Here is a 25408-nt window from a genome sequence, read left to right on the forward strand (position 1 = left end):
CTTCCTGTCAGTTGCACCTTTCAAAGTAAACTTCCGGTCAGGGAACAACATAATACAACATGTTCAAAGTAACAAGAAGGAAAACATTTAGGCTCGTGGGTCAAGATACTATATACTGTGTATATATGTATATATATATTTTTTATTTTTATTTTTTATTATGATGAATTTTCTTGTCTATTTAAATTGAGATCAAAAAACCTTTAATTTTACTCTTAATAGTAATGGAATAAATAAACCAATCAAAAGCGTAGAGTGATCATTTCAAAATGAATCACATACAAACTAAATACAAGAACTTATTGATCTCAGTGGTTGTGATTCTTCGTGTACTTTTTCGTTTTTTTCTCTAAAAACCCTAACCCTAACCCAGGTTTAGTTTTATTTTATTAATGCTCTGATGAGCTTCTGTCTCTCAGAGCTACATTTTTAAATAAATAAAATGTCCTCCAGGTGAATCCGGACCCGGCTGGTTCAGGGTTCCATGTGGTTCTGGGTAATGAGGCCTGTGACGTGGACTCCATGGTGTGTGCTCTGACCTATGCCTACTTCCTGTCCAAGGTGAGCCCTCTGACCCATCAGTGCAGGTGTGTGTCCTCGGCGTGGACGTGTACCTGAGTGTCTCTGTCTCCGTCAGACTGGACGCTCCGAGACGCTCGTCGTCCCGCTGCTGAACATCCGGCAGTCGGACCTGCTGCTGCGGTCGGACAACGTCTACCTGCTGCGACAGGTGGGTCTGTCTCCAAACCTGCTGCTGTTCAGGGATCAGCTGGACCTGCGAGCGCTGCACCGAGACGGACGCCTGCGACTGACGCTGGTCGACCACAACGTCCTGCCCAGGTAGCCATAAACGCCCGACAGGTGGCCACAAACACCCGACAGGTAGCCACAAACACCCGACAGGTGGCCACAGACACCCGACAGGTGGCCACAGACACCCGACAGGTGGCCACAGACACCCGACAGGTGGCCACAAACACCCGACAGGTGGCCACAGACACCCGACAGGTGGCCACAGACACCCGACAGGTGGCCACAGACACCCGACAGGTGGCCACAGACACCCGACAGGTAACCACAAACACCCGACAGGTGGCCACAGACACCCGACAGGTGGCCACAGACACCCGACAGGTAACCACAAACACCCGACAGGTGGCCACAAACACCCGACAGGTGGCCACAGACACCCGACAGGTGGCCACAGACACCCGACAGGTAACCACAAACACCCGACAGGTGGCCACAGACACCCGACAGGTGGCCACAGACACCCGACAGGTGGCCACAGACACCCGACAGGTGGCCACAGACACCCGACAGGTGGCCACAGACACCCGACAGGTGGCCACAGACACCCGACAGGTGGCCACAGACACCCGACAGGTGGCCACAGACACCCGACAGGTGGCCACAGACACCCGACAGGTAACCACAGACACCCGACAGGTGGCCACAGACACCCGACAGGTGGCCACAAACACCCGACAGGTGGCCACAGACACCCGACAGGTGGCCACAGACACCCGACAGGTGGCCACAGACACCCGACAGGTGGCCACAGACACCCGACAGGTGGCCACAGACACCCGACAGGTGGCCACAGACACCCGACAGGTGGCCACAGACACCCGACAGGTGGCCACAGACACCCGACAGGTGGCCACAGACACCCGACAGGTGGCCACAGACACCCGACAGGTGGCCACAGACACCCGACAGGTGGCCACAGACACCCGACAGGTGGCCACAGTCTGGTTCCTCAGCACACCTGTCTCATCTGCGTGTGTCTGTCCTGCAGTTCAGATAGCGACCTGGAGGGGGCGGTGGTGGAGGTGATTGACCATCACCTGCTGGAGAGAGACTCCTCCCCCTCCTGTCCTGTTACCGTGGAGACGGTGGGATCCTGTGCTACCTTGGTAACGGAACGTATCATCCAGAAGGCTCCGGAGATCCTGGACCAGCAGGTTGCCCAACTGCTCTATGGTAAACACCCCAACACGTCCTCGCAACACCCCAACACGTCCTCGCAACACGTCCTTGTGATTATTGTGTATTTGTGTGTGCTTGTGTAGCTGCGGTGGTGTTGGACTGCGTCAACATGGCTCCCTCAGCAGGTAAAGTGACTCTTAAAGACAGTCAGTTCGCGGCAGCGTTGGAGTCTCATTTTCCCGCTCTGCCAACGAGAGGTGCTCTCTTCCAGACGCTGCAGAACGCCAAGTTTGACGTCTCAGGTGAGCGACAGAAAACTGCAGTTTATAACACACAGTGTACTGCAGTATATGGAAGTACAGGGGCTATTTAGTGGTATTAATGTAGTATTTTGTCTTCAGGTCTGAACACTGAACAGATGTTGTTGAAGGACATGAAAGCTGTTTCAGGAAGTTTGAATGTCGCCGTCTCTGTTCTCTACATCACACTAGAGGTCAGTTTATAACACACACCGTGCTGCACACAGTACACCAGTGTTGGGCCGTGTGTTTCATACCTGGGCCTTCTGTGCTGTCCTTCTACAGTTGAACCTCCTCCTAATAACCTCATGACGCCACAGCTACGGTTATTATTAGTTTTGTGTAAAAATGAAGCTCAACACCTACAAATACACTAACTGCAGAGTGCAGATACATGAATACGCGCATGATGGGATGCTGCGTCACTAACGGGCAATGCCTAAAGACAAAATCAATCCAGCAACACTGCAGCGCTAAACACATATTCCACCGCACACTGAAGAGCACGAGCCATTCAGATATTATTCACATCAGAGGGAACAACATTAACCATATTGTACTACATATTGTACTACACACCGTACTACACACTGTACTACATATTGTACTACACACTGTACTACATATTGTACTACATATTGCACTACACACTACTACAGTGACGGTAAACTAAACCTACTCTGAGCTGTTGGTACATGGAGGCTCTGCCTCCTGCCTCCTGTTCTGACCAATCAGCTGTCAGCTCTGACCTCGGATCTATGACATCACTCTACCAACAGCTGGAGGACTGTTTGACCCAAGAGTCTGTCTCCCAGGTCACTGTGTGTGTGTGTGTGTGTGTGTGTGTGTGTGTGTGTGTGTGTGTGTGTGTGTGTGTGTGTGTGTGTGTGTGTGTGTGTGTGTGTGTGTGTGTGTGTGTGTGTGTGTGTGTGTGTGTGTCAGGACTTCCTGCAGAGGGCGGGGTTGGAGGCGGAGCTCTCAGGTTTCTGTCTAAAGTTTGGATTCGACCTCCTGCTGCTGATGACCATCTCCTTCAGCCAGAGCAGAGAGCCAATCAGAGAGCTCGCTGTGTTCAGCCACAGCACCGCCTGCAGACAGCAGGTACACAAGTACATGTTAAATACTACTACTACTACTGCAGGTACACTACACGTCAAGTACTAAATAGTTCTTTGATGTTTGAGTATCCATGACGACTCAGCTACGCCCCCCCCCCCCCCCCACACACACACACACACACACACACACAGGTGAGCCATTACCTGGAACAGGCCCGTGACCCCGCCCTCAACCTCTGTCCAATCAGCAGCCCTTGTCCTCACATCACAGCCTATCAGCAAGGTAAGCCCCGCCCCCTCTGATTCAAATGTAATATAATACAAGACAACATGTTAAAGTATTGTATAATATAATATGTTATATTATATAACATATTAAGGCAAGTTAACGTCTTATTATCGCGTTAATTAATTAACGCCGACAATTATGTTATAGCGCGTTAACGCAGTTTTTATTCATTATTATTTGTAAAGTGCGTTGCTCACTGGCAGCGCTGGAGGACGTCTTCACACTACGTGGATGCAGCGTGAGGGAGAAGTTTAGATAAACTAAAGCAACACAAGCTAACAGCACTAAACACAATACAATGTGTTAAAATATGAAATAATATGTGGCGATGTCTCTTTAAAGGAAACTCTCTGGCGTCCCGTAAGAAGCTCCTCCCCCTTGTTAAGGACTTCCTGAAGGAGCGGGACGGAGATGGTTGCCTGGGAGACATGGAGGAGGAGGAGGAGGAGGAGGAGTCCCGGTTCCCCCCCACCCCGATGAACAGTCTGGTGGAGGGCTGTCCTCTGGACGGAGGTCTGCCGCACATCAGCGCTCTGGACCTGGAGGAGAAGTTCAGCAAGATGGCAGACAGAAGAGGGAACTGACCTCTGACCTCTCATCTGTCAATCAGGACGTCTGTCTGTCAGACGATGAAGGTACCACAGACACAGAAGACACCAAAACACAATCAAATCACCTGGTTTTATTCTGAAAAATCACCTGGACTAACTTCCCAAGAGGAGCAGCTTTCAGTCCTTCAAAATAAAATGTCACATCCTTTGTTGTGTTTACACAGAATGTGTTTTCAGTGTAAAAGTGACCTCTGTTACGTCCACACGGGGGCGCCAACGCCATTCACAGCTGCAGCTAATTCATTTTATTAATATCATTATTTTAATGTATCGATTATCTGTTGAATTCATTTCTTTCATTTACTCAGAAAACTGAAGAAATAACCACAAAACTTCATTTAGATGGAATACTTCTGTCATTAAAATAATATCAGATTCATTTTCATTTGATCAACTAATTGATTAATCGGCTATTTGAGAACTGATGAAATATAAAAGTTTAACGTTTATAATTAGTGCTGGGCAAGTTAACGCGTTATTATCGCGTTAACGCATTAATTAATTAACGCCGACAATTATTTTATCGCGTGTTAACGCATTTTTTTTATTTTGAAAGTCCGTTGCTCACTGGCAGCGGTGGAGGAATGGAGACTACTGGACATCCGCTGTGGTCAACTCAGCAGACACTCACATGTTAGTGCTCCTATATGCTGACATTCACGGTAAACTCATTCAAAGGGCACAGATCGGGAGCGAGCGAAGGACTTTGAAAGTTAGCGGAAAGATTAACGTGAGACAACATCCGGTTTCTTCAGATGAACATCTGGTTTTCAGAATAAGATGCCAACAAAGTATGAATTATATTCACATTAAGTATAAAACATGCTACCTGCATCTCGTGAGCTAAAGGGAAAATACACCTAAATTGTGCGTAAAGTGTCTTTATTCTTTGATCGCTGGGTCACCTTCATCACCTCTGAGTTACAGCATCATAGTGATGAAGAGTAGAGCTGGGTCACCTTCATCACCTCTGAGTTACAGCATCATAGTGATGAAGAGTAGAGCTGGGTCACCTTCATCACCTCTGAGTTACAGCATCATAGTGATGAAGAGTAGAGCTGGGTCACCTTCATCACCTCTGAGTTACAGCATCATAGTGATGAAGAGTAGAGCTGGGTCACCTTCATCACCTCTGAGTTACAGCATCATAGTGATGAAGAGTAGAGCTGGGTCACCTTCATCACCTCTGAGTTACAGCGTCATAGTGATGAAGAGTAGAGCTGGGTCACCTTCATCACCTCTGAGTTACAGCGTCATAGTGATGAAGAGTAGAGCTGGGTCACCTTCATCACCTCTGAGTTACAGCGTCATAGTGATGAAGAGTAGAGCTGGGTCACCTTCATCACCTCTGAGCTACAGCGTCATAGTGATGAAGAGTAGAGCTGGGTCACCTTCATCACCTCTGAGTTACAGCATCATAGTGATGAAGAGTAGAGCTGGGTCACCTTCATCACCTCTGAGTTACAGCATTATAGTGATGAAGAGTAGAGCTGGGTCACCTTCATCACCTCTGAGTTACAGCGTCATAGTGATGAAGAGTAGAGCTGGGTCACCATCATCACCTCTGAGTTACAGCGTCATAGTGATGAAGAGTAGAGCTGGGTCACCTTCATCACCTCTGAGTTACAGCGTCATAGTGATGAAGAGTAGAGCTGGGTCACCTTCATCACCTCTGAGCTACAGCGTCATAGTGATGAAGAGTAGAGCTGGGTCACCTTCATCACCTCTGAGTTACAGCATCATAGTGATGAAGAGTAGAGCTGGGTCACCTTCATCACCTCTGAGTTACAGCATCATAGTGATGAAGAGTAGAGCTGGGTCACCTTCATCACCTCTGAGTTACAGCATCATAGTGATGAAGAGTAGAGCTGGGTCACCATCATCACCTCTGAGTTACAGCATCATAGTGATGAAGAGTAGAGCTGGGTCACCTTCATCACCTCTGAGTTACAGCATCATAGTGATGAAGAGTAGAGCTGGGTCACCTTCATCACCTCTGAGTTACAGCATCATAGTGATGAAGAGTAGAGCTGGGTCACCTTCATCACCTCTGAGTTACAGCATCATAGTGATGAAGAGTAGAGCTGGGTCACCATCATCACCTCTGAGTTACAGCATCATAGTGATGAAGAGTAGAGCTGGGTCACCTTCATCACCTCTGAGTTACAGCATCATAGTGATGAAGAGTAGAGCTGGGTCACCTTCATCACCTCTGAGTTACAGCATCATAGTGATGAAGAGTAGAGCTGGGTCACCTTCATCACCTCTGAGTTACAGCATCATAGTGATGAAGAGTAGAGCTGGGTCACCTTCATCACCTCTGAGTTACAGCATCATAGTGATGAAGAGTAGAGCTGCATCACATGCTCTGACTGTCATGAAGACACAACACACACATGTAGATGAAAGGTGTGAAACATGTTCCTGTTGCACAGCAGTGGAACGTTTCACACACACACACTGAGCACAGATAGTGAAGAGATAGAACTGCTGCTGTGTGAAGAGAACACTGCTGCTAACAACAACCTGATGTGTTGAAAGTGTTTACACACAATGTTATTCACCTTTAGTTCATAGAGCAGCACTTTCAAAATAAAAGTGCACAATACACTACTTTTGAATTCATTATTGAACTTTGCAATAACAATGAGATTAATCGCGATTAAACATTTTAATAGTTGCCCAGCTTTAAATAAAGTTTGTTTTTCTCTTCACAGAATATGTGTTTTATTATTTAGTCAAAGCCAACCCCACTTCCTGGATGGATTTTATTGTGAAACGGACCGGCAGCGAGTGGCGTCTCTTCCTGTTTCCTTCACCTACACTCCCCTGGGTCCTAAGTCGTGTGTATATTAACTAGTGCTGGGCAACGATTACAATGTTTAATCACGATTAATGTCATTGTTATGCGCAAAGTTCAATAATGAATTCAAAAGTAGTGTATTGTGCACTTTTATTATAAAAGTACTGCTGTGTGTGTGTGTGTGTGTGTGTGTGTGTGTGTATACACACACACACACACACGAGGCTCACGGTTCGGTACGCATGACGAACCGAACAATACTTTTAATAATACTAGTGCATTTGGAAAATGCAGAAGCTTAAATTGTGGGAAATATTATGTTTTCGGTGGAGCCACTGTTCTCAAACTGGCAACCCACATGACGTAACGGACAGCGTGCTCTCTGACACGCCCACCACCAAAGAAAAACATTCTACTCCAGTCGGGCACTTTTGCGCTGTGACACGCTGTGTGTAGCGGCTACACGGAGCTAGCTCGCTGCAGTATGGCGAGTAATAGACCAGAAATAGAAGATCCTCCAACGACCTGCAGGTCTGGTGGTTGGAGCCACGTTGGTTTCTCTGTGAACTATGAGGGCGAGTGGTGGATAAAAAAACAACACTATGTTGCATTTGCTACACGAGTGGCTACATGAGTGTGAATACCTCAAACATGTTAACCCATTTACGCCGACATCACCCCAGTGTGGCAGTGGGTGGAACTAAACGAAAACCTGGAACAGCACACATGCTTCAAACTCTCCCCGAAGCGTTTAAGCAGCTGTTCACTACCGATAGAACAGAGCTAAAGCATCACCACGGCGATTGGTGCATTTATATCCGCGGACATGAGACGGACTCTGTAGTGGTAAACGCAGCTTCATGAACCTGCTGAATGTTATTGAGCCCCGTTACACAATTCCTCCACGAGCCCATTTCAGCCAAACCGTAATTCCCGCTTTGTACAAGAAAACAAAAGCACGAGTAGAGAATCAAACGTCCGAGGCTCCCGCTGCTGGTCTGACAGCGGGTCCCTGGACGTCGAGGGCTACACAAAGCTACCTGACTGTAACGCGCATCACCTGACCGCTGCATGAGAGATGAAGAGCCACGTTCACTCAGGTTTAGTTCCATCATTGTTCATACTAAAATGATGATGGAGAAGATGTAAGTAACAATACTACATAACATTTTTTAAGGAGCAGTTTTTGTTTTTTATGCTTGTGTTGGTAAGAAGACACCCCAGAAGATGGGTCACTCAGGTATACTTCCATCATTGTTCAAAGTCAAAGAATAACTTTATGATGTTAGTTTTAATGAATAAATATATTTTAAAATCAAGTACGTTTCTCTGGCATTTATAGTTTTCTACTGTATTGAAAACGTACCGAAACGTACCGAACCGTGGCACCACTGTATCGTACCGAACCGTGAATTTTGTGAACCGTTACACCCTAATATATATATATATATATATATATATATATATATATATATATATATATATATATATATATAATATATATATATATATATATATATATATATATATATATATATATATATATATAAATAAATAAATAAAAGGGCGGACAGTAGGACCCTGAGGACACTTCCTCGTTCTTTAAACAGCCTCAGCAGCTTATTGGTTAATGTTGATGAAGTCAGAGTGAAGCTGACCTGCTGCCTCACCTGTCTGCATAGAGCAGGTGAGTGTCGACCAATCAGACAGAGACTCAGCTGGGAAATGCAGCCAAACCAGACAGACAGACAGGTAGGGCGGGGGAGGGGGAGGGGAGGGAACTCCTCCAAAGAGAGAGACACACACACAGACGTCCAGACGCTCACACATGCTGGTCAGAGCACGTCGTGACATCACTGTGACATCATGAGCTCCCCCAGCGCTCACACAGACAGGTACGTTTAATATTTAACTCTGTGTGTGTGTGTGTGTGTGTGTGTGTGTGTGTGTGTGTTTCCTGTTCCAGCAGAAAGAGGAAGTTTACTTTCTGTTGGTGGTCTTTCCTAACTGTCAGTGAAGGGGTCGCTGTGGTGCGTTCGCTGTTTCTTTGAGTCTGTTTCTGGTCAGCAGGAAGTGATGTCAGCATTCTTCCTGTGTGCTGTGACTGCTCAGGTGTTCCTCTGGTCCTGGATCAGAGGTCCTGGATCAGAGCCTCCTCAGTGACGACCTGATGCTGTTCACAGTGTGAAGCTGAACAGATTTGATTGATCTGATTCTTTTTTTAAACATTACAAACTGGACCCAGCTCTGTCCAATACAGTTTCCTCCTTCCACTGAAGTCCTCCACGTAGTTAACGGTTCATCTACAGATCTATGGAGCGCATCCACACATACTGCTACATGCTAACGTAGCTCCTTGACTAACAACATATAACATCTGAAGATTAGCACAAACATCAAAGAGAGAGCGGGTTATTAAATATCAGTTTGATGATCAATGTTGGCCAACACCAACACCTTTCTATTTATGTTCCTTAAAAACCTCTTCAAGAAGTCCTAGAACCTCCTAAAGAACCCCTCAGCCCCACATAAGAACCCTGGAACCTCTTCAAGAACTGTGGGACTTCTTCAAGAAAACCTGAAACCTCCTAAAGAACCCTTCAAACACTACTGGAACATTTTCAGGCACCCCTGGAAAAACCCACCTAGAACCCTGAAAATCCCCGAAGGACCCTGGAACCTCTTCAAAAAGTCCTGGAAGCTCCTGAAGAACCCCTCAGCCCCACATAAGAACCCTGGCATTTTATCAAGAACTGTGGAACCTCTTCAAGTACTTATGGAACTATCTGCCTCTCTTAAGATCCTTGGAACCTACTTGAACTTTCCTGGAACCTCTTCAAGAAGACCTGGAACCTCCTCTGGGTCCTGCTGAAGAACCGTCACCTGGACAGGTAAGAACAGAGAGTTCTGGACTTCCAGTCAGTTCCCAATGGAAACCAGTGACCTGAGCACACATAACACACACACACCTGGTTACCTGCTGTGTGTGTGTGTGTGTGTGTGTGTGTGTGTGTGTGTGTGTGTGTGTGTGTGTGTGTGTGTGTGTGTGTGTGTGTGTGTGTGTGTCAGATAAAGCTGCCCTCTGCTTCAGTAACAACAAACAGAGGGAACAATAGAGCCCGCCCCTCCTCACCACCTGCCCAGGTGTGTCTCCGTGAACAACCTGAATCAGAGCAGTAGGGCAGGTTCGTTCAGTCGCATCTGATTCAGATTTTTAACGACAAGCTGCTCCCCGGATCCAGACGGCATGCCGAACTGAAGAGCGTCACCTGTGGACAGGTGACAGGTGAGAGTCACCTGACTGCCTCCTTTTGTTCAACAGCAAAACCAGGAAGAAGCTTAAAATGGTAGAAAAGTGAATGGAGTCTGGTTTCAGAGAGAGAACGCAGGGATCCAGAGGTGTGTTGGGGAGGGGTATTCATGGCGTCGTGGGGACACATGTGTCTTTACAGTCTTGTGAGGACTCTGTTAGTGAGTCTGTTACTGGTTGATTCAGTAACTGAGTACATTTACTCCAGTTCTGTACTTTAGTATAATTTGAGGTATTTTACTGAACATTTTATACATCAAACTTAAGTAATACAATATTCGACATACAGTTTCAGATGAAACTAGTTATATAAAACGTTGTGCATGTTAGTATTTTATATAATAATAATGAACGTCTTGCTGCATCAGAAGTAGTTTTCTTAAATACTTATGTACTTTTACTTAAACACATTCAGAACACTTAATCTTTTTATTATTTATTATTATTAATTTACTAGACAGTTTTGAAGTCTGCATGTTAACCTCTGAGCCAACAGAACTTTAGATTTTCATATTGTTATTTTTGTCCCTTCAGGGCTCCCGTAGGGGCCTCGGGCCCCCCCAACATCCAGGACATGGAGCTGAGGGAGGAGTGGCAGGACGACGGCTTCCCAAGGTCAGACCTCAACCTCAACATTTACTTATTTTATTAAATACTAAAACAAATATACTTTACATATATTTATTATAAAATGTTCTTTAAGTTATTTTCTTTCTGTGTTTATTGTTGAGTAAATTAAGGGCAAAGTGTCTCGTGATGAAGAGCTGTTTGTTCTTCTTATCTCACTTTGTGTAGCCGGAAGGTTAAACACAGTTTATTGTTCTATCAGACACCTGATGTTCATAACGTTAACTTCACTTCTCTACTTTATGGGATTTCTTTGTTTTTAAACAATATATTTAGTTAAATTTCTACAAGAAGAATAATCAACAAACAGGATACTTTACATAAACATAAATACTGCGTTCTGATTGGCTGCAGACATTATTGCCTCATAATGAAAACCTACTAATTACTACATTAAATGAAATTATAAATACATCTGAATGTCTTATTTCCAGCACTGAGTTTAACATAAATACTAATAAAATAATATTTACTGTTTGTTATTAACTTTGAATCTTGTTAGCATAACGTTAGCTTAATGCTACTGTTAATGCTAATCAAGTTAATTTAGTGATAATATTGATTCATATTTACGAGTCATTATAATCAGTCATTTATAACTTATTTGTAAGAAATTAAGCTGGTATTTCTTCATCAATTGTTCAAACTACATTTATTATTATTTAAAATAAAAACCTTCCTGCCAAATATTCAGGATTAATTATTGAGGTTCATGTGAACAGATTGGATCGATTATCTTGTGTATGTTATTGATGAATAGTAAATCTTTCTATTCTTAGTCCACGTTTACTAGGGGTCATTTATTTTCTTGACATAAGAAAGATTTTATAACTAAATTATTTTTTATAATTTTGACATGAGACAGTTTTCACAGACTGAGGACGAACCAGGAAGCTGACCTTCATGTGCGGAATGTGTAGATTAACCCTTTACTGTTTGGTCCAGGCCTCTCCCAGAGGATTCTGGGAGTCCAGAGGAGGCAGAGAGTCCGTCAGGAGACGAGCAGCATCCAGGTGACCTAAACAGGAAATAAGAAACAGGAAAGGTGAATATTTAAAGTCAAAAGAAGCCTCTTCTCATCACTCCGTCCTCTTGCCCCGCCCCCTCAGCTCCGCCCACCAGCCTCGCCCTATCAGGAACCATTGAGGGCGGGGCTAAGAAGCGCCTCGTGGCTCCGTCACTCAGCCTCACATTGAGCCGTAAAGACTCTCGCGACCCGAGCAACGACGGGTTCTCGGCCGCCGCGCTGTCGGCGACGCCGGAGGAGACGCCGTCATTGGATATCAACCTGGAGGCTCTGGAGACGCCTTCAGGCAGCGAGACGGGCACGCTGCCCGACTTCAACCACGAGCTGGAGTGGGAGGGTGAGACAGGCTGAGAGACAAACAACCTCTGACCTCTCCCTGACCTCTGACCTCTGACCTCTCTCTCTCTGAACAGATGACCTCCCCCAGATGGTTGTGGATGGGGGCGTGTCCAGCAGCCCGTTGGATCAGTCCGAGGGTCTGATGGATCTGGACCAGGTGGACACCAGGGGACGCCGCTGGAGGAGGTTCTCCGTCTCTGGACACGAGTTCCACGTCAACATGAGCGTCCTGGAGCCGTACCTGCAGGTCCTGTCACACGGAGGTCAGAGGTTTCACACACACCTGGCGCAGCGTCGGAAATACACGAGGGCAAAGGGCAAAACTGCCCCTAAGAAATATAATTTTGCCCCTGATATCACGAGGAGAGGGGCAACAAATGCCCCCATAATTTCCTCTAATAATAATGATAATTTAATGAACTTGTCAAAAACATCGTAGCCTATATGACCCGGTCCAGTTGCCATAGAATGGTTTTGATTTTCGCCTTGACTGATGTTGCGTGTGCGTGAAGAACCGAACGTTCTAAACAAATAAATAAATGGAGCGCTTCTTCATCAGACCTGTGACTGCGTCAACTCAGCAGACACTCACATGTTAGTGCTCCTATATGCTGACATTCACGGTAAACTCATTCAAACGGCACAGATCGGGAGCGAGCGAAGGACTTTGAAAGGTAGCGGAAAGATTAACGTGAGACAACATCCGGTTTCTTCAGACGAACATCCGGTTTTCAGAATAAGATGCCAACAAAGTATGAATTATATTCACATTAAGTATAAAACATGCTGCATCTCGTGAGTTAAAGGGAAATTACACCTAAATTGTGTAAAAGTGTCTTTATTCTTTGATTTGAGGGTTGCTTGAAATGAATAATACCTGACTGACAGTCAATTAAGATATTTTACTAAGCAAAAACTCTGAACTGAATTTGTACCTTCAAATGGCACATTTTTTAAATGTCTACGGTGCTATAAAAATGTTTTTCTCAAAAATTCCACACAATGACTAATGCATATATGTTCATGTATATGTAATCAAGGCATCGTTGACTTAATAATTGTTAATAGTTGTTTAAAAAATGTAATAATAACAATAAATAACCACAAAGAAATAAGAATAAAATAGAATATGATTGTCTGATTTTTGTTCAAAAAATCTAAGAAAACACTTTGAATCTGTAGACTACTGCCTAATAGTCTTATTATTGCCATTTGATGACAATTGCTCATATACTGTAAGCCTAAATAAGTATATTTATTATTTTGAACAAAGTTTAAATGTTATTTCACAAGTTTGAAAAAGTGCCCCCAATTTTTTTGAAATGCCCTGGATTTCAGTCAGTGGGGGCAAAAATTGCCCCCTAAAAAATATGTAAATTTCCTACCCTGACCTGGCGTTACAGTCTGTCCATATTTACACCTGTGACCGTAACCGTGACTCCTCCCTCTGCGTCTGATTGGCTGTCAGGTTACTATGGAGACGAGATGAACGCCGTTGTCCTGTTCACCGCCTGCTACCTGCCGGAGAACACGGTGGAGAACTACGACTACGTCATGGACAACCTGTTCAGGTGAGGTAACGCAGGTCACATGCTGACAGCCAGGAGCATTCTGGGTAGTGGAGTAGCCTCATATGTGTGTGTGTGTGTTCCTGCAGGTACATCGTGGGGACCCTGGACCTGATGGTGTCAGAGAACTACCTGCTGGTCTGTCTGTGCGCTATGGTTCCCAAAAACAAGCTGCCCTCCATGAAATGGCTCCACCAGTGCTACGCCTCCATCGACAGGAGGTACGTTGGTTTCACCCACTGTGGCAGCACAGTGGGGTGGAGCTAAACACTCACACAGATTTCTTTTTACTTATCCTTTAAATGTCAGAGAGCACACCTGGTTTCTATGATGACGGAGGTGGTATTTAAGTCTGTCTGTGTGTGTGTGTGTGTGTGTGTCTGTCTGTCTGTGCGTGTCTGTCTGTCTGTCTGTCTGTCTGTCTGTGTGTCCAGGCTGAAGAAGGACCTGAAGGGGCTGCTGGTCGTCCATCCTGCCTGGTACATCAAAGCTCTGCTCACTGTGATCAAACCCTTCATCAGGTCTGTACACACCCGATAACCAATCAATAACATCAATCAATAACATCAATCAATGACATCAACATCAATCAATAACATCAATCAATAACATCAATGAATAACATAAACATCAATCAATAGCATCAATCAATAGCATCAATCAATAACATCAATCAATAACATAAACATCAATCAATAACATCAACATCAATCAATAGCATCAATGAATAACATCAATCAATCAATAACATCAATCAATCAATAACATCAATCAATAACATCAATCAATAACATAAACATCAATCAATAGCATCAATCAATAGCATCAATGAATAACATCAATCAATGAATAACATCAATCAATCAATAACATCAATCAATAACATCAATCAATAACATCAACATCAATCAATAACATCAACATCAATCAATAGCATCAATCAATAACATCAATCAATAGCATCAATCAATAGCATCAATCAATAACATCAACATCAATCAATAACATCAACATCAATCAATAACATCAATCAATAACATCAATCAATCAATAACATCAATCAATCAATAACATCAATCAATCAATAACATCAATCAATCAATAACATCAATCAATAACATCAATCAATAACATAAACATCAATCAATAGCATCAATCAATAGCATCAATGAATAACATCAATCAATGAATAACATCAATCAATCAATAACATCAACATCAATCAATAACATCAACATCAATCAATAGCATCAATCAATAACATCAATCAATAGCATCAATCAATAGCATCAATCAATAACATCAACATCAATCAATAACATCAACATCAATCAATAACATCAATCAATCAATAACATCAATCAATCAATAACATCAATCAATCAATAACATCAATCAATAGCATCAATCAATAGCATCAATCAATAGCATCAATCAATAGCATCAATCAATAGCATCAACATCAATCAATAGCATCAATCAATAACATCAATCAATCAATAACATCAATCAATCAATAACATCAATCAATCAATAACATCAATCAATCAATAACATCAATCAATCAATAACATCAATATCAATCATCATCAATCAATAGCATCAATCAATAACATCATCAACATCAATCAATAGCATCAATCAATAACATCAATCAATCAATAGCATCAATCAATAACATCATCAACATCAATCAATAGCATCAATCAATAACATCAATCAATCAATAGCATCAATCAATAACATCATCAACATCAATCAATAGCATCAATCAATAGCATCAATCAATAACATCAATCAATCAATAGCATCAATCAATAGCATCAATCAATCAATAGCATCAATCAATAGCATCAATCAATCAATAACATCAATATCAATCATCAACATCAATCAATAGCATCAATCAATCAATAGCATCAATCAATAGCATCAATCAATCAATAACATCAATCAATAACATCATCAACATCAATCAATAGCATCAATCAATAACATCAATCAATAGCATCAATCAATAACATCAATCAATAGCATCAATCAATAGCATCAATCAATAGCATCAATCAATAACATCATCAACATCAATCAATAGCATCAATCAATAACATCAATCAATCAATAGCATCAATCAATAACATCATCAACATCAATCAATAACATCAATCAATCAATAGCATCAATCAATAACATCATCAACATCAATCAATAGCATCAATCAATAACATCAATCAATAGCATCAATCAATAACATCAATCAATCAATAACATCAATCAATAGCATCAATCAATAACATCAATCAATCAATAACATCAATCAATAGCATCAATCAATAACATCAATCAATCAATAGCATCAATCAATAACATCAATCAATCAATAGCATCAATCAATAACATCAATCAATCAATAGCATCAATCAATCAATAACATCAACATCAATCAATAACATCAACATCAATCAATAGCATCAATCAATAGCATCAATCAATAACATCAATCAATAGCATCAATCAATAACATCAATCAATCAATAGCATCAATCAATAGCATCAATCAATAACATCAATCAATAGCATCAATCAATCAATAACATCAACATCAATCAATAACATCAACATCAATCAATAACATCAACATCAATCAATAACATCAACATCAATCAATAACATCAATCAACTAGAAAATTTCGCAAGAAATTTTGACAGTGTGGCTTCAACTGCCCGAAGACGTCGCAATATATAGCTACACACGCTGATGTTACCGGTAGTATCGTTGAGGTTCGATTGAGATATCGCTTCTCTCTTTTCTGCATTTTAGATTCATACTCTTGGATTGAATCTTGTATTCGTGATGGACAGTCCACAAATGGCTCCCGTCATTTCTGTACTGGACATGTACATCTTTGTTTGAAAAGCCTTTGGAAATGATGGGAGCGTTAGCTCATTCTGAGCTTCATGTTAAGATACAGTTACTCTATGGGGCTTTTATTTTGAAAGGGTGGGACTGGGTGGGGGAGAGAGGGGGAGAGGAGACATATTCATAATGTTTGACACACAAACACAGAGGTTATTAAATGACTGAGATTTAACATGGAGTCTAATGGAGCAGTTGGTTGGAGTTCATGTCGCTCTGTGGCTCTTTGAGCCAAATGTGTAAGTCTGTTGGATTCCACAGACACTTTACTGCGACCAGCACAACATTTCCAAGCTTTTGGGCCAAAATGGTGTATAAAGAGTAAACATTGTGGGAGCTGGAGCAATTTGTTTGGACAAATTTGTTGACAGTTATTCTCTCACTCTAGCTCTTAACGAGCCGTGCAATACACACTCATTATAAAATCTGAAACAGACACAAAATGTTCCTGAAACTGAATCTGTGACTTCATGAAAACTGTGCTAGCTATCAAAATGTCCATTTGGCTCAATAAAGTGCAGCGTTCTGTCTACGTTTTAAACTTTGAATCATGTTTCTACGTTAATGTACGGCTCGTCAATATGGGCCCAAAGTGAAGTGTTTTTTTAGCTCTCTTCACGCCGGAAACTTTGCTCTGGTTTTGGGTCATTGTTAAACCTCCTGTCTCTCTCCCTCTCTGTGTCTCTCTATCATACAGTTATTCAGGTCTTAGATACCACAGAATGAATTCTAACTGGAATGCTTGTGATGAAGCCTCTCATTTTATTGTCAAACATTATGATTCTGTCTCCTCTCCCCCTCTCTCACCCACCCAGTCCCACCCTTTCAAAATAAAAGCCCCACAAATACAAGATTTAATCCAAGAGTATGAATCTAAAATGCAGAAAAGAGAGTAGCGCTATCTCAATTGAACCTGAATGACACTACCGGTAACATTGGCGTGTGTATATATTGCGACTTCTTCGGGCAGTAGAAGCCACACTGTCAAAATTTCTTTAGGAATTTTCTAGTTATTATTATTATTAAGACCGATGGATAATATTCAGTGTGCTGAATGACATCAACATCAATCAATAACATCAGCAGCTACTATTAGCTAATGTGTTAGCAACCAGCTAAAGGAGTCTCTCTCTCTCTGCCTGTCTGTCTGTCTGTCTGTCTGTTTCTCTCTCTCTCTGTCTGTCTGTCTGTCTGTCTGTCTGTCTGTTTCTCTCTCTCTCTGTCTGTCTGTCTGTCTGTCTGTCTGTCTGTTTCTCTCTCTGTCTGTCTCTCTCTGCCTGGCTGTCTGTCTGTCTGTCTGTTTCTCTCTCTCTCTGTCTGTCTGTCTGTCTGTCTGTCTGTCTGTTTCTCTCTCTCTCTGTCTGGCTGTCTGTCTGTCTGTCTCTCTCTCTCTCTGTCTGTCTCTCTCTGTCTGTCTGTCTGTCTGTCTGTCTGTCTGTCTGTTTCTCTCTCTCTCTCTGTCTGTCTGTCTCTGTCTGTTTCTCTCTCTCTCTGTCTGGCTGTCTGTCTGTCTGTCTCTCTCTCTCTCTGTCTGTCTCTCTCTGTCTGTCTGTCTGTCTGTCTCTCTCTGTCTGTCTCTCTCTCTGTCTGTCTGTCTCTGTCTGTTTCTCTCTCTCTCTGTCTGTCTGTCTGTCTCTGTCTGTCTGTTTCTCTCTCTCTCTGTCTGTCTGTCTGTCTCTGTCTGTCTGTTTCTCTCTCTCTCTGTCTGTCTGTCTGTCTCTGTCCACAGTGAGAAGTTCAGCACTAAGATCCGGTTCATCAGAAGTCTACATGAGTTGTCTCAGTTCATCCCAACAGAAAGACTACAGATCCCAGACGCAATACGCCAGTAAGAACACTCTACTGGTACTCTACTGTAGTTCTACTCTTACTCTACTGTAGTTCTACTCTTAGTCTACTGTAGTTCTACTCTTACTCTACTCTTAGTCTACTGTAGTTCTACTCTTACTCTACTCTTACTCTACTGTAGTTCTACTCTTACTCTATTGTAGTTCTACTCTTACTCTACTGTAGTTCTACTCTTACTCTACTGTAGTTCTACTCTTACTCTACTGTAGTTCTACTCTTACTCTACTCTTACTCTACTGTAGTTCTACTCTTACTCTATTGTAGTTCTACTCTTACTCTACTGTAGTTCTACTCTTACTCTACTGTAGTTCTACTCTTACTCTACTGTAGTTCTACTCTTACTCTACTCTTACTCTACTGTAGTTCTACTCTTACTCTACTGTAGTTCTACTCTTACTCTACTGTAGTTCTACTCTTACTCTACTCTTACTCTACTGTAGTTCTACTCTTACTCTACTGTAGTTCTACTCTTACTCTACTCTTACTCTACTGTAGTTCTACTGACTACTGAAGGTCTATTTTTCTGCCCTCAGGTTCGATCAGACGTTGAACAGATGACGATCACGGCGGTCGACAGACTGGACAGAACAAACACTCTGGGTTTATTTATAGTGTCTTTAGATGGGGGGGGGGGGGTGAGTTAAAGCTTCAGGTGTTTTACCTGTTGAACCAACATAACAACTAATAATAAAAGCATCGATCAAACGTTTTTAATTAGACTTGATTCATTTTGATGGAAAATATATATTAAAAGAATAATAATCAACTGTTGACACTTTTTACTCAATTTTCTTTGTTTTCTTTCTTTCTTTCTGTTTTATAAAAGCTTTATCTGCTTAAGGAAGTTTGTTGTTTTATTTATTTATTTTTTATTATTACTCATAAAGACACAGTGTCCGTAATGTCCCGAAACATGACATTTTGTCTTCTGTTGTCCACTAAAGATTAAAAATACATTTCAGAATTATATGTGATATTTTTATGAGATATTAAGTCATTATAATGACTTACAGGGTCTTTATTTTATCCTCACAGTGGTGGTAATGTTCTTCCATAAAATATACTTAAGGCTGTAAAAATGTAATTTTCTTTAAAGCATCAATTAAAAACGTGAATGGTGAAAACTGCCAATAATTTTTAAAAATCCTCAGTTGGTGTCTTCGGACCAGGAAGCCTAGCTTCAGGCTACAGGTTAGCATCGGTTAGCATCATAGCTAACGTTAGCAGACGCCTGGAAAGGGTATAGCCAATCAGAGGCAGAGAAGGCGGCGGTTCTTCCCACAGCTAGTCAGTTTAGTCCCTCCCAATGCTATTGTAGCTAGTTAGCTGGACATGCTAACATTAGTGTCCTGTACTGATGTGTTTTAGGCTCAAGAAAGAAGTAGATCTTCCTATTTTTACCCAGCAGGTAAACAAAGGTGAGCTGCTGGTCAGTAACTATAGATAGATATAACTACGTAAGAAATAATGAGGAACGTACAGAACTTTAAATGTGTGACTGATCGAAACATTGGAACAAATTGGAGCTAAAATCTCTAAATGACTAAAATTACTTTAAATGAGTTTGCAATGACTGTAAATTATTGTAAATGACTGTACATTTTTTATGTCTTTAAATTACTTTAATATTATACTATAAATATAAACACATGAATAAATGTTTCTCCATGAACAGTTGCTGTTATTGTTGTGCAGCAGCAGCTGGCCGTAGATCTGTTTCTATTCTCACTCTCATGACTCTCTCTCTTATTTATGGCCTTCCAGCTACAGGCCCCGCCCCCTCCCTACAGGCCCCGCCTCCTACCCCCCCCCCCCACCGGCACGAACTGCCCACGCGTCCTCTCTGCGCTCTGATTGGCTGCACTCACCAACAACAGCCCGAATGCACCAATCAGAGAGCTCCGGCCTCCAGCGGCCTTGAGGTGTCCACGCGCTGGTGCTCGGTTCCCGGTAACGGGACACCGGACACCGGGGACATCCTCCGGTATAAAACCGACCTCGAGCTGTTTACTGACACAGAAAAACGAACCACTCATAAACCCTGATACCTACTAACAAATTAAGTTAAAACACGTTTTTAATCTCCCGGTGTCTCCCGGTTTCCCGCCATGGTTCGGTCTCCCGTGAACCAGATCAAGGTCTTCGTGCTGGTCTTCTCGGACCCCGGACGCTCCTTCTACTGCGGAGGAGACAAGCTGTCCGGCTCCGTGAGGCTGGAGGCGGCTCAGCCTCACAGAGTGACCGGCCTCAGGGTCTCCATAGCCGGCTGTGCCCACGTGGAGCACCGCGGAGGGAAGAACCGGAGCAGCAGGAGTCAGGAGGAGTACCACCTGAAGGAGGAGGAGGAGGTGCGGCTGGAGGAGCAGCTGTCTACCGGTATGAAGGAACAGTTTACTGTTTTATATATATATATTATATATGTATTCATATATTTATATATATATGTATACATGTCTCACCTCATTGTCTGTCTGTCCTCAGACTCAGACGGTTACTTCCTGTTACAGCCTGATAAAACTTACAGCTTCAAGTTCGGCTTCGAGCTTCCTGCAGCCGGGTGAGTCATTGATCTGATGAGTTATTGATCTGATGAGTTATTGATCTGATGAGTCATTGATCTGGTGAGTCATTGATCTGATGAGTTATTGATCTGGTGAGTCATTGATCTGATGAGTTATTGATCTGATGAGTTATTGATCTGGTGAGTCATTGATCTGATGAGTTATTGATCTGGTGAGTCATTGATCTGGTGAGTTATTGATCTGATGAGTCATTGATCTGGTGAGTCATTGATCTGATGAGTTATTGATCTGGTGAGTCATTGATCTGGTGAGTCATTGATCTGGTGAGTTATTGATCTGGTGAGTCATTGATCTGATGAGTTATTGATCTGATGAGTCATTGATCTGGTGAGTCATTGATCTGATGAGTTATTGATCTGGTGAGTCATTGATCTGGTGAGTTATTGATCTGATGAGTTATTGATCTGATGAGTCATTGATCTGATGAGTTATTGATCTGATGAGTCATTGATCTGGTGAGTCATTGATCTGATGAGTCATTGATCTGATGAGTTATTGATCTGGTGAGTTATTGATCTGGTGAGTTATTGATCTGGTGAGTCATTGATCTGATGAGTCATTGATCTGGTGAGTCATTGATCTGATGAGTCATTGATCTGGTGAGTTATTGATCTGGTGAGTTATTGATCTGGTGAGTCATTGATCTGATGAGTCATTGATCTGGTGAGTCATTGATCTGATGAGTCATTGATCTGATGAGTCATTGATCTGGTGAGTTATTGATCTGGTGAGTCATTGATCTGATGAGTCATTGATCTGGTGAGTTATTGATCTGGTGAGTCATTGATCTGATGAGTCATTGATCTGGTGAGTCATTGATCTGATGAGTCATTGATCTGATGAGTCATTGATCTGGTGAGTCATTGATCTGATGAGTCATTGATCTGGTGAGTCATTGATCTGGTGAGTCATTGATCTGGTGAGTCATTGACTGGCGTGTCCTCTGATCTGCTTCCAGCCGTCTGGTCTCGTCTTACAAAGGGAAGTTCGGTTACGTCCGTTACTCCGTGCGAGCCGTGCTGGACGGCCCTACCCAGAATGCTTTGCACTGTGAGAAGGAGTTTGAGGTGGAGGAGCCGCTGGACATCAACCGACCGGACCTGCTGGTAAACAAACAGGATTATTAGTTCATCACATGTTCCACAATAACAACGATAACCAACACGGAGTCTCAACAAACTAAACGCCTGTCTGCTGATCACAGGGGCGCCGGTTCGATCCCCGGCTGCTCCGTATGCCGACCTGTAGAATCATATTCATGCAGATATTAATCTCATTCATTTAACTAAAGGCCGTTTGTTTTCATGTCATTATGTTTTTATGTTGTTTTTGGCATTAATACTTTCACATTTAACGTGAATGTTAACCACAAATAAATGCATCAACCAATCATGTCCGAGGAACGGGTTGAGTTACGTCCATGTTTATGTATTTATATTAATATTCATATATTTTAGTTTTTATATTTATATTTTCATATTTATATTAAAATTGATACATTTGTGTTTATATATTTATATTTGTACATTTATATTAATATTTATTTGTTTTGTTTTATATTTATATATTTATATCTACATATTTATATCAACTCGGAGGCTCCGTATTCTGAACAAGACTGCAAACTTTATTACTTCTTTCAGCTTTTAACCAGATCCACTCCTTCTGTTCCTCCAGATCCTCCCTTTCACAATAAAAGCCCTCGACATATAATATTCGCACGCAACTAAAAACCCAGAAACGGATATGAAATAACTTGTTTAGTTATACTTTTTTATTAATAGATGACTGATACTTGTGTCCTCAGGCTCCGGCTGCAGCCTCCAAACAGAAGAAGGTCACCTGCATGTTCATACCTGACGGTCAGGTGTCCATCAGCGCTCGGATCGATAGGAAGGGCTTCTGTGAGGGAGAAGAGATCAACATCAACGCCAAGTTCGAGAACACCTGTTCACGCATCGTAATGCCGAAGGCCGCCATCATTGCCAAACACTCGTACCTCGCCGGTGGACGCATCAAGGTGACGACTTCCTGTTCCTCAACGGGACGACTTCCTGTTCCTCAACCGGACGACTTCCTGTTCCTCAACCGGACGACTTCCACTGACCTCACTCTCGTGTTTTTATTTTCAGGAGTTGCGTCAGAAACTGTCGACGGTTCGAGGAAACCACATCATCTCCAACATGTGCGACGTGTGGCAGGGGAAGACCATCAGGGTCCCAAAACTGAAGCCCTCGCTGCTCGGCTGTGACATCATCAAGGTGGACTACGCCCTCATGGTGAGTCACGGCGATGACGTCGCCACAGGGCATGTGATGAGGTGAGGTAACGGACGATAAGATGACACGGAGATGAGAAGAGATATCAGATAACATGAGATCAAATATGAGATAAGAGGCTATGAGATGATATAAAATGAGACATATTAAAGTGAGATTGATTAGATAAGATCCTAAAGTTATGATAAGATATCAAGGTAGATTAAAAGTTAACCTGTAACTCTTCTATGCAGAAAACTTAAAATGAGATTAGACGTGAGCTATCTCTTCTCAGCAGATGAGATAATATAAGAAAGATGAATCGAGATGAGACGAGATAAATAAATGTGAGATTAAATAAATTGAGATTATCCGTGAACTGTCTCCGCTACAGATTCAGATGAGATGATATAAACAAGATGAGATGCTTTTTAAAGAAAGCTGACATCAAATATATGATACATTGATATGAGATATAAGACATGAAGTGTTCCCCCCCACCTCCAGATTTACCTGCATATTCCCGGCAGTGAGAAACTGATCCTGGAGCTGCCTATGGTCATCGGTACGATCCCGCTCAGCGGCGTCGGCAGCAGGACCAGCAGCATGAGCAGCCAGGCTGGATCCCTGAGCAGCTGGTCCTCCTTCCCCTCGGCCCCCCCCAGCTACAGTAACATCCACAGAGACGTCCGGGTGGGCGACCCCCTCACCCCTCTGCTCCGTGACTACGACGGAGGGGAGGATGAGGAGGACGAGGGGGGGCTCTTAATGAGAGCACCTGAACTGTACTACCCTCCTCCACCAGCGTACAGCAAGGTGAGACCAGCTGACACAGTCCAGTCCGGGTCGGTTTAGTCCGTCTGTCTGTGGCTTTAAGTGGTTTACACCTGATTACATGAGATATAACAAGATGCGATATTAAACAAAATGAGATATAACAACATGAGGTATTAAACAAAATGAGATATAACAACATGAGGTATAACAAGATGAGGTATTAAACAAAACTATATACAACAAGATGAGATATAACAAGATGAGGTATTAAAGAAAACTAGATATAAAACATGAGATATAACATGAGGTATAACAAGATGAGGTATAATAACATGAGGTATAACAACATGAGGTATAATAACATGAGGTATTAAACATGACATATAAGAACATGAGGTATAACAACATGAGGTATAACAACATGATATATAAAACATGATATATAACAACATGAGGTATAACAAGATGAGGTATTAAACAAAATTAGATATAAAACATGAGATATAACAACATGAGGTATAACAAGATGATATATTAAACAAAACTAGATATAACAAGATGAGGTATTAAACAAAATGAGATATAAAACATGAGATATAACAACATGAGGTATAACAACATGAGATATTAAAAAAACTGGATACAACAAGATGAGATATAACAAGATGAGGTATTAAACAAAATGATATATAACATGAGGTATAACAACATGAGATATAAAAACATGAGATATAGCAACATGAGATATAACAACATGAGATATTAAACAAAACTAGATACAACAAGATGAGATATAACAACTTGAGATATAACAACATGAGGTATAACAAGATGATATATTAAACAAAACTAGATATAACAAGATGAGGTATTAAACAAAATGAGATATAAAAACATGACATAACAAGATGAGGTATAACTAGGGTTGGGTATCGTTTGGGTTTGTTACCCAAACGATACCGCTAAAACGATACTTTTAAAACGATACCGGTGCCTAAACGGTGCCTGAACCGATACTTTTTTCTTCAAATTGAACAATATATTAACTGTTTAAAGTATACTATAAATACAAAACACTTGGCTTCAAACTACAGCTTCAAACTTTTTAACTTCAAACTGTGAACAATATATTAACAGTTTACAGTATACTTAAATAAATATAA

General features: G+C 42.1%; 3 protein-coding genes across 8 annotated transcripts in view; all 3 read left to right on the forward strand.

The window, feature by feature from the left end:
• Positions 1-4574, forward strand: part of prune (prune exopolyphosphatase) — a 5661-nt gene extending 1087 nt beyond the window's left edge. For all 3 annotated transcript variants that reach the window (XM_076078434.1, XM_076078435.1, XM_076078436.1), the window contains exons 2-9: positions 454-561; positions 638-840; positions 1802-1986; positions 2076-2234; positions 2334-2425; positions 3174-3332; positions 3482-3572; positions 3921-4574. In XM_076078434.1, the coding sequence (XP_075934549.1) occupies positions 454-561; positions 638-840; positions 1802-1986; positions 2076-2234; positions 2334-2425; positions 3174-3332; positions 3482-3572; positions 3921-4162 (1239 nt within the window). In that variant the 3' untranslated portion in view covers positions 4163-4574. The remainder of the gene's footprint in view (positions 1-453; positions 562-637; positions 841-1801; positions 1987-2075; positions 2235-2333; positions 2426-3173; positions 3333-3481; positions 3573-3920) is intronic.
• Positions 4575-8571: 3997 nt separating this feature from the next.
• On the forward strand, positions 8572-19399 carry bnipl (BCL2 interacting protein like). Of its 4 annotated transcripts, none has more exons than XM_076078476.1 (12): positions 8873-8887; positions 9484-9883; positions 10062-10278; positions 10837-10917; positions 11875-11942; positions 12039-12293; positions 12370-12558; positions 13764-13866; positions 13953-14084; positions 14298-14384; positions 18510-18608; positions 19162-19399. In XM_076078476.1, exons 4-12 carry the CDS (start codon positions 10877-10879, stop codon positions 19184-19186), a joined length of 999 nt encoding a protein of 332 aa, XP_075934591.1. In that variant the 5' UTR covers positions 8873-8887; positions 9484-9883; positions 10062-10278; positions 10837-10876; the 3' UTR covers positions 19187-19399. The 4 variants fall into 4 exon arrangements, with proteins under 4 accessions (XP_075934589.1, XP_075934591.1, XP_075934592.1 ...); XM_076078477.1 differs by lacking the exon at positions 8873-8887 and adding an exon at positions 10315-10391 and having other exon boundaries at positions 8906-9883; positions 10062-10177; XM_076078475.1 differs by lacking the exon at positions 8873-8887 and having other exon boundaries at positions 8906-9883.
• Positions 19400-20632: 1233 nt separating this feature from the next.
• On the forward strand, positions 20633-24323 carry LOC142934044 (thioredoxin-interacting protein-like). Its single transcript, XM_076078398.1, has 6 exons — positions 20633-20995; positions 21104-21185; positions 22169-22316; positions 23018-23230; positions 23343-23489; positions 23976-24323. Exons 1-6 carry the CDS (start codon positions 20737-20739, stop codon positions 24321-24323), a joined length of 1197 nt encoding a protein of 398 aa, XP_075934513.1. The 5' UTR covers positions 20633-20736.
• The last annotated feature ends 1085 nt before the right edge of the window (positions 24324-25408 follow it).

The sequence above is a fragment of the Anarhichas minor genome, unplaced genomic scaffold (genome assembly GCF_050575085.1).
Source record: "Anarhichas minor isolate MPS153535 unplaced genomic scaffold, ASM5057508v1 ptg000066l, whole genome shotgun sequence".
Taxonomy (NCBI): Eukaryota; Metazoa; Chordata; class Actinopteri; order Perciformes; family Anarhichadidae; genus Anarhichas; species Anarhichas minor.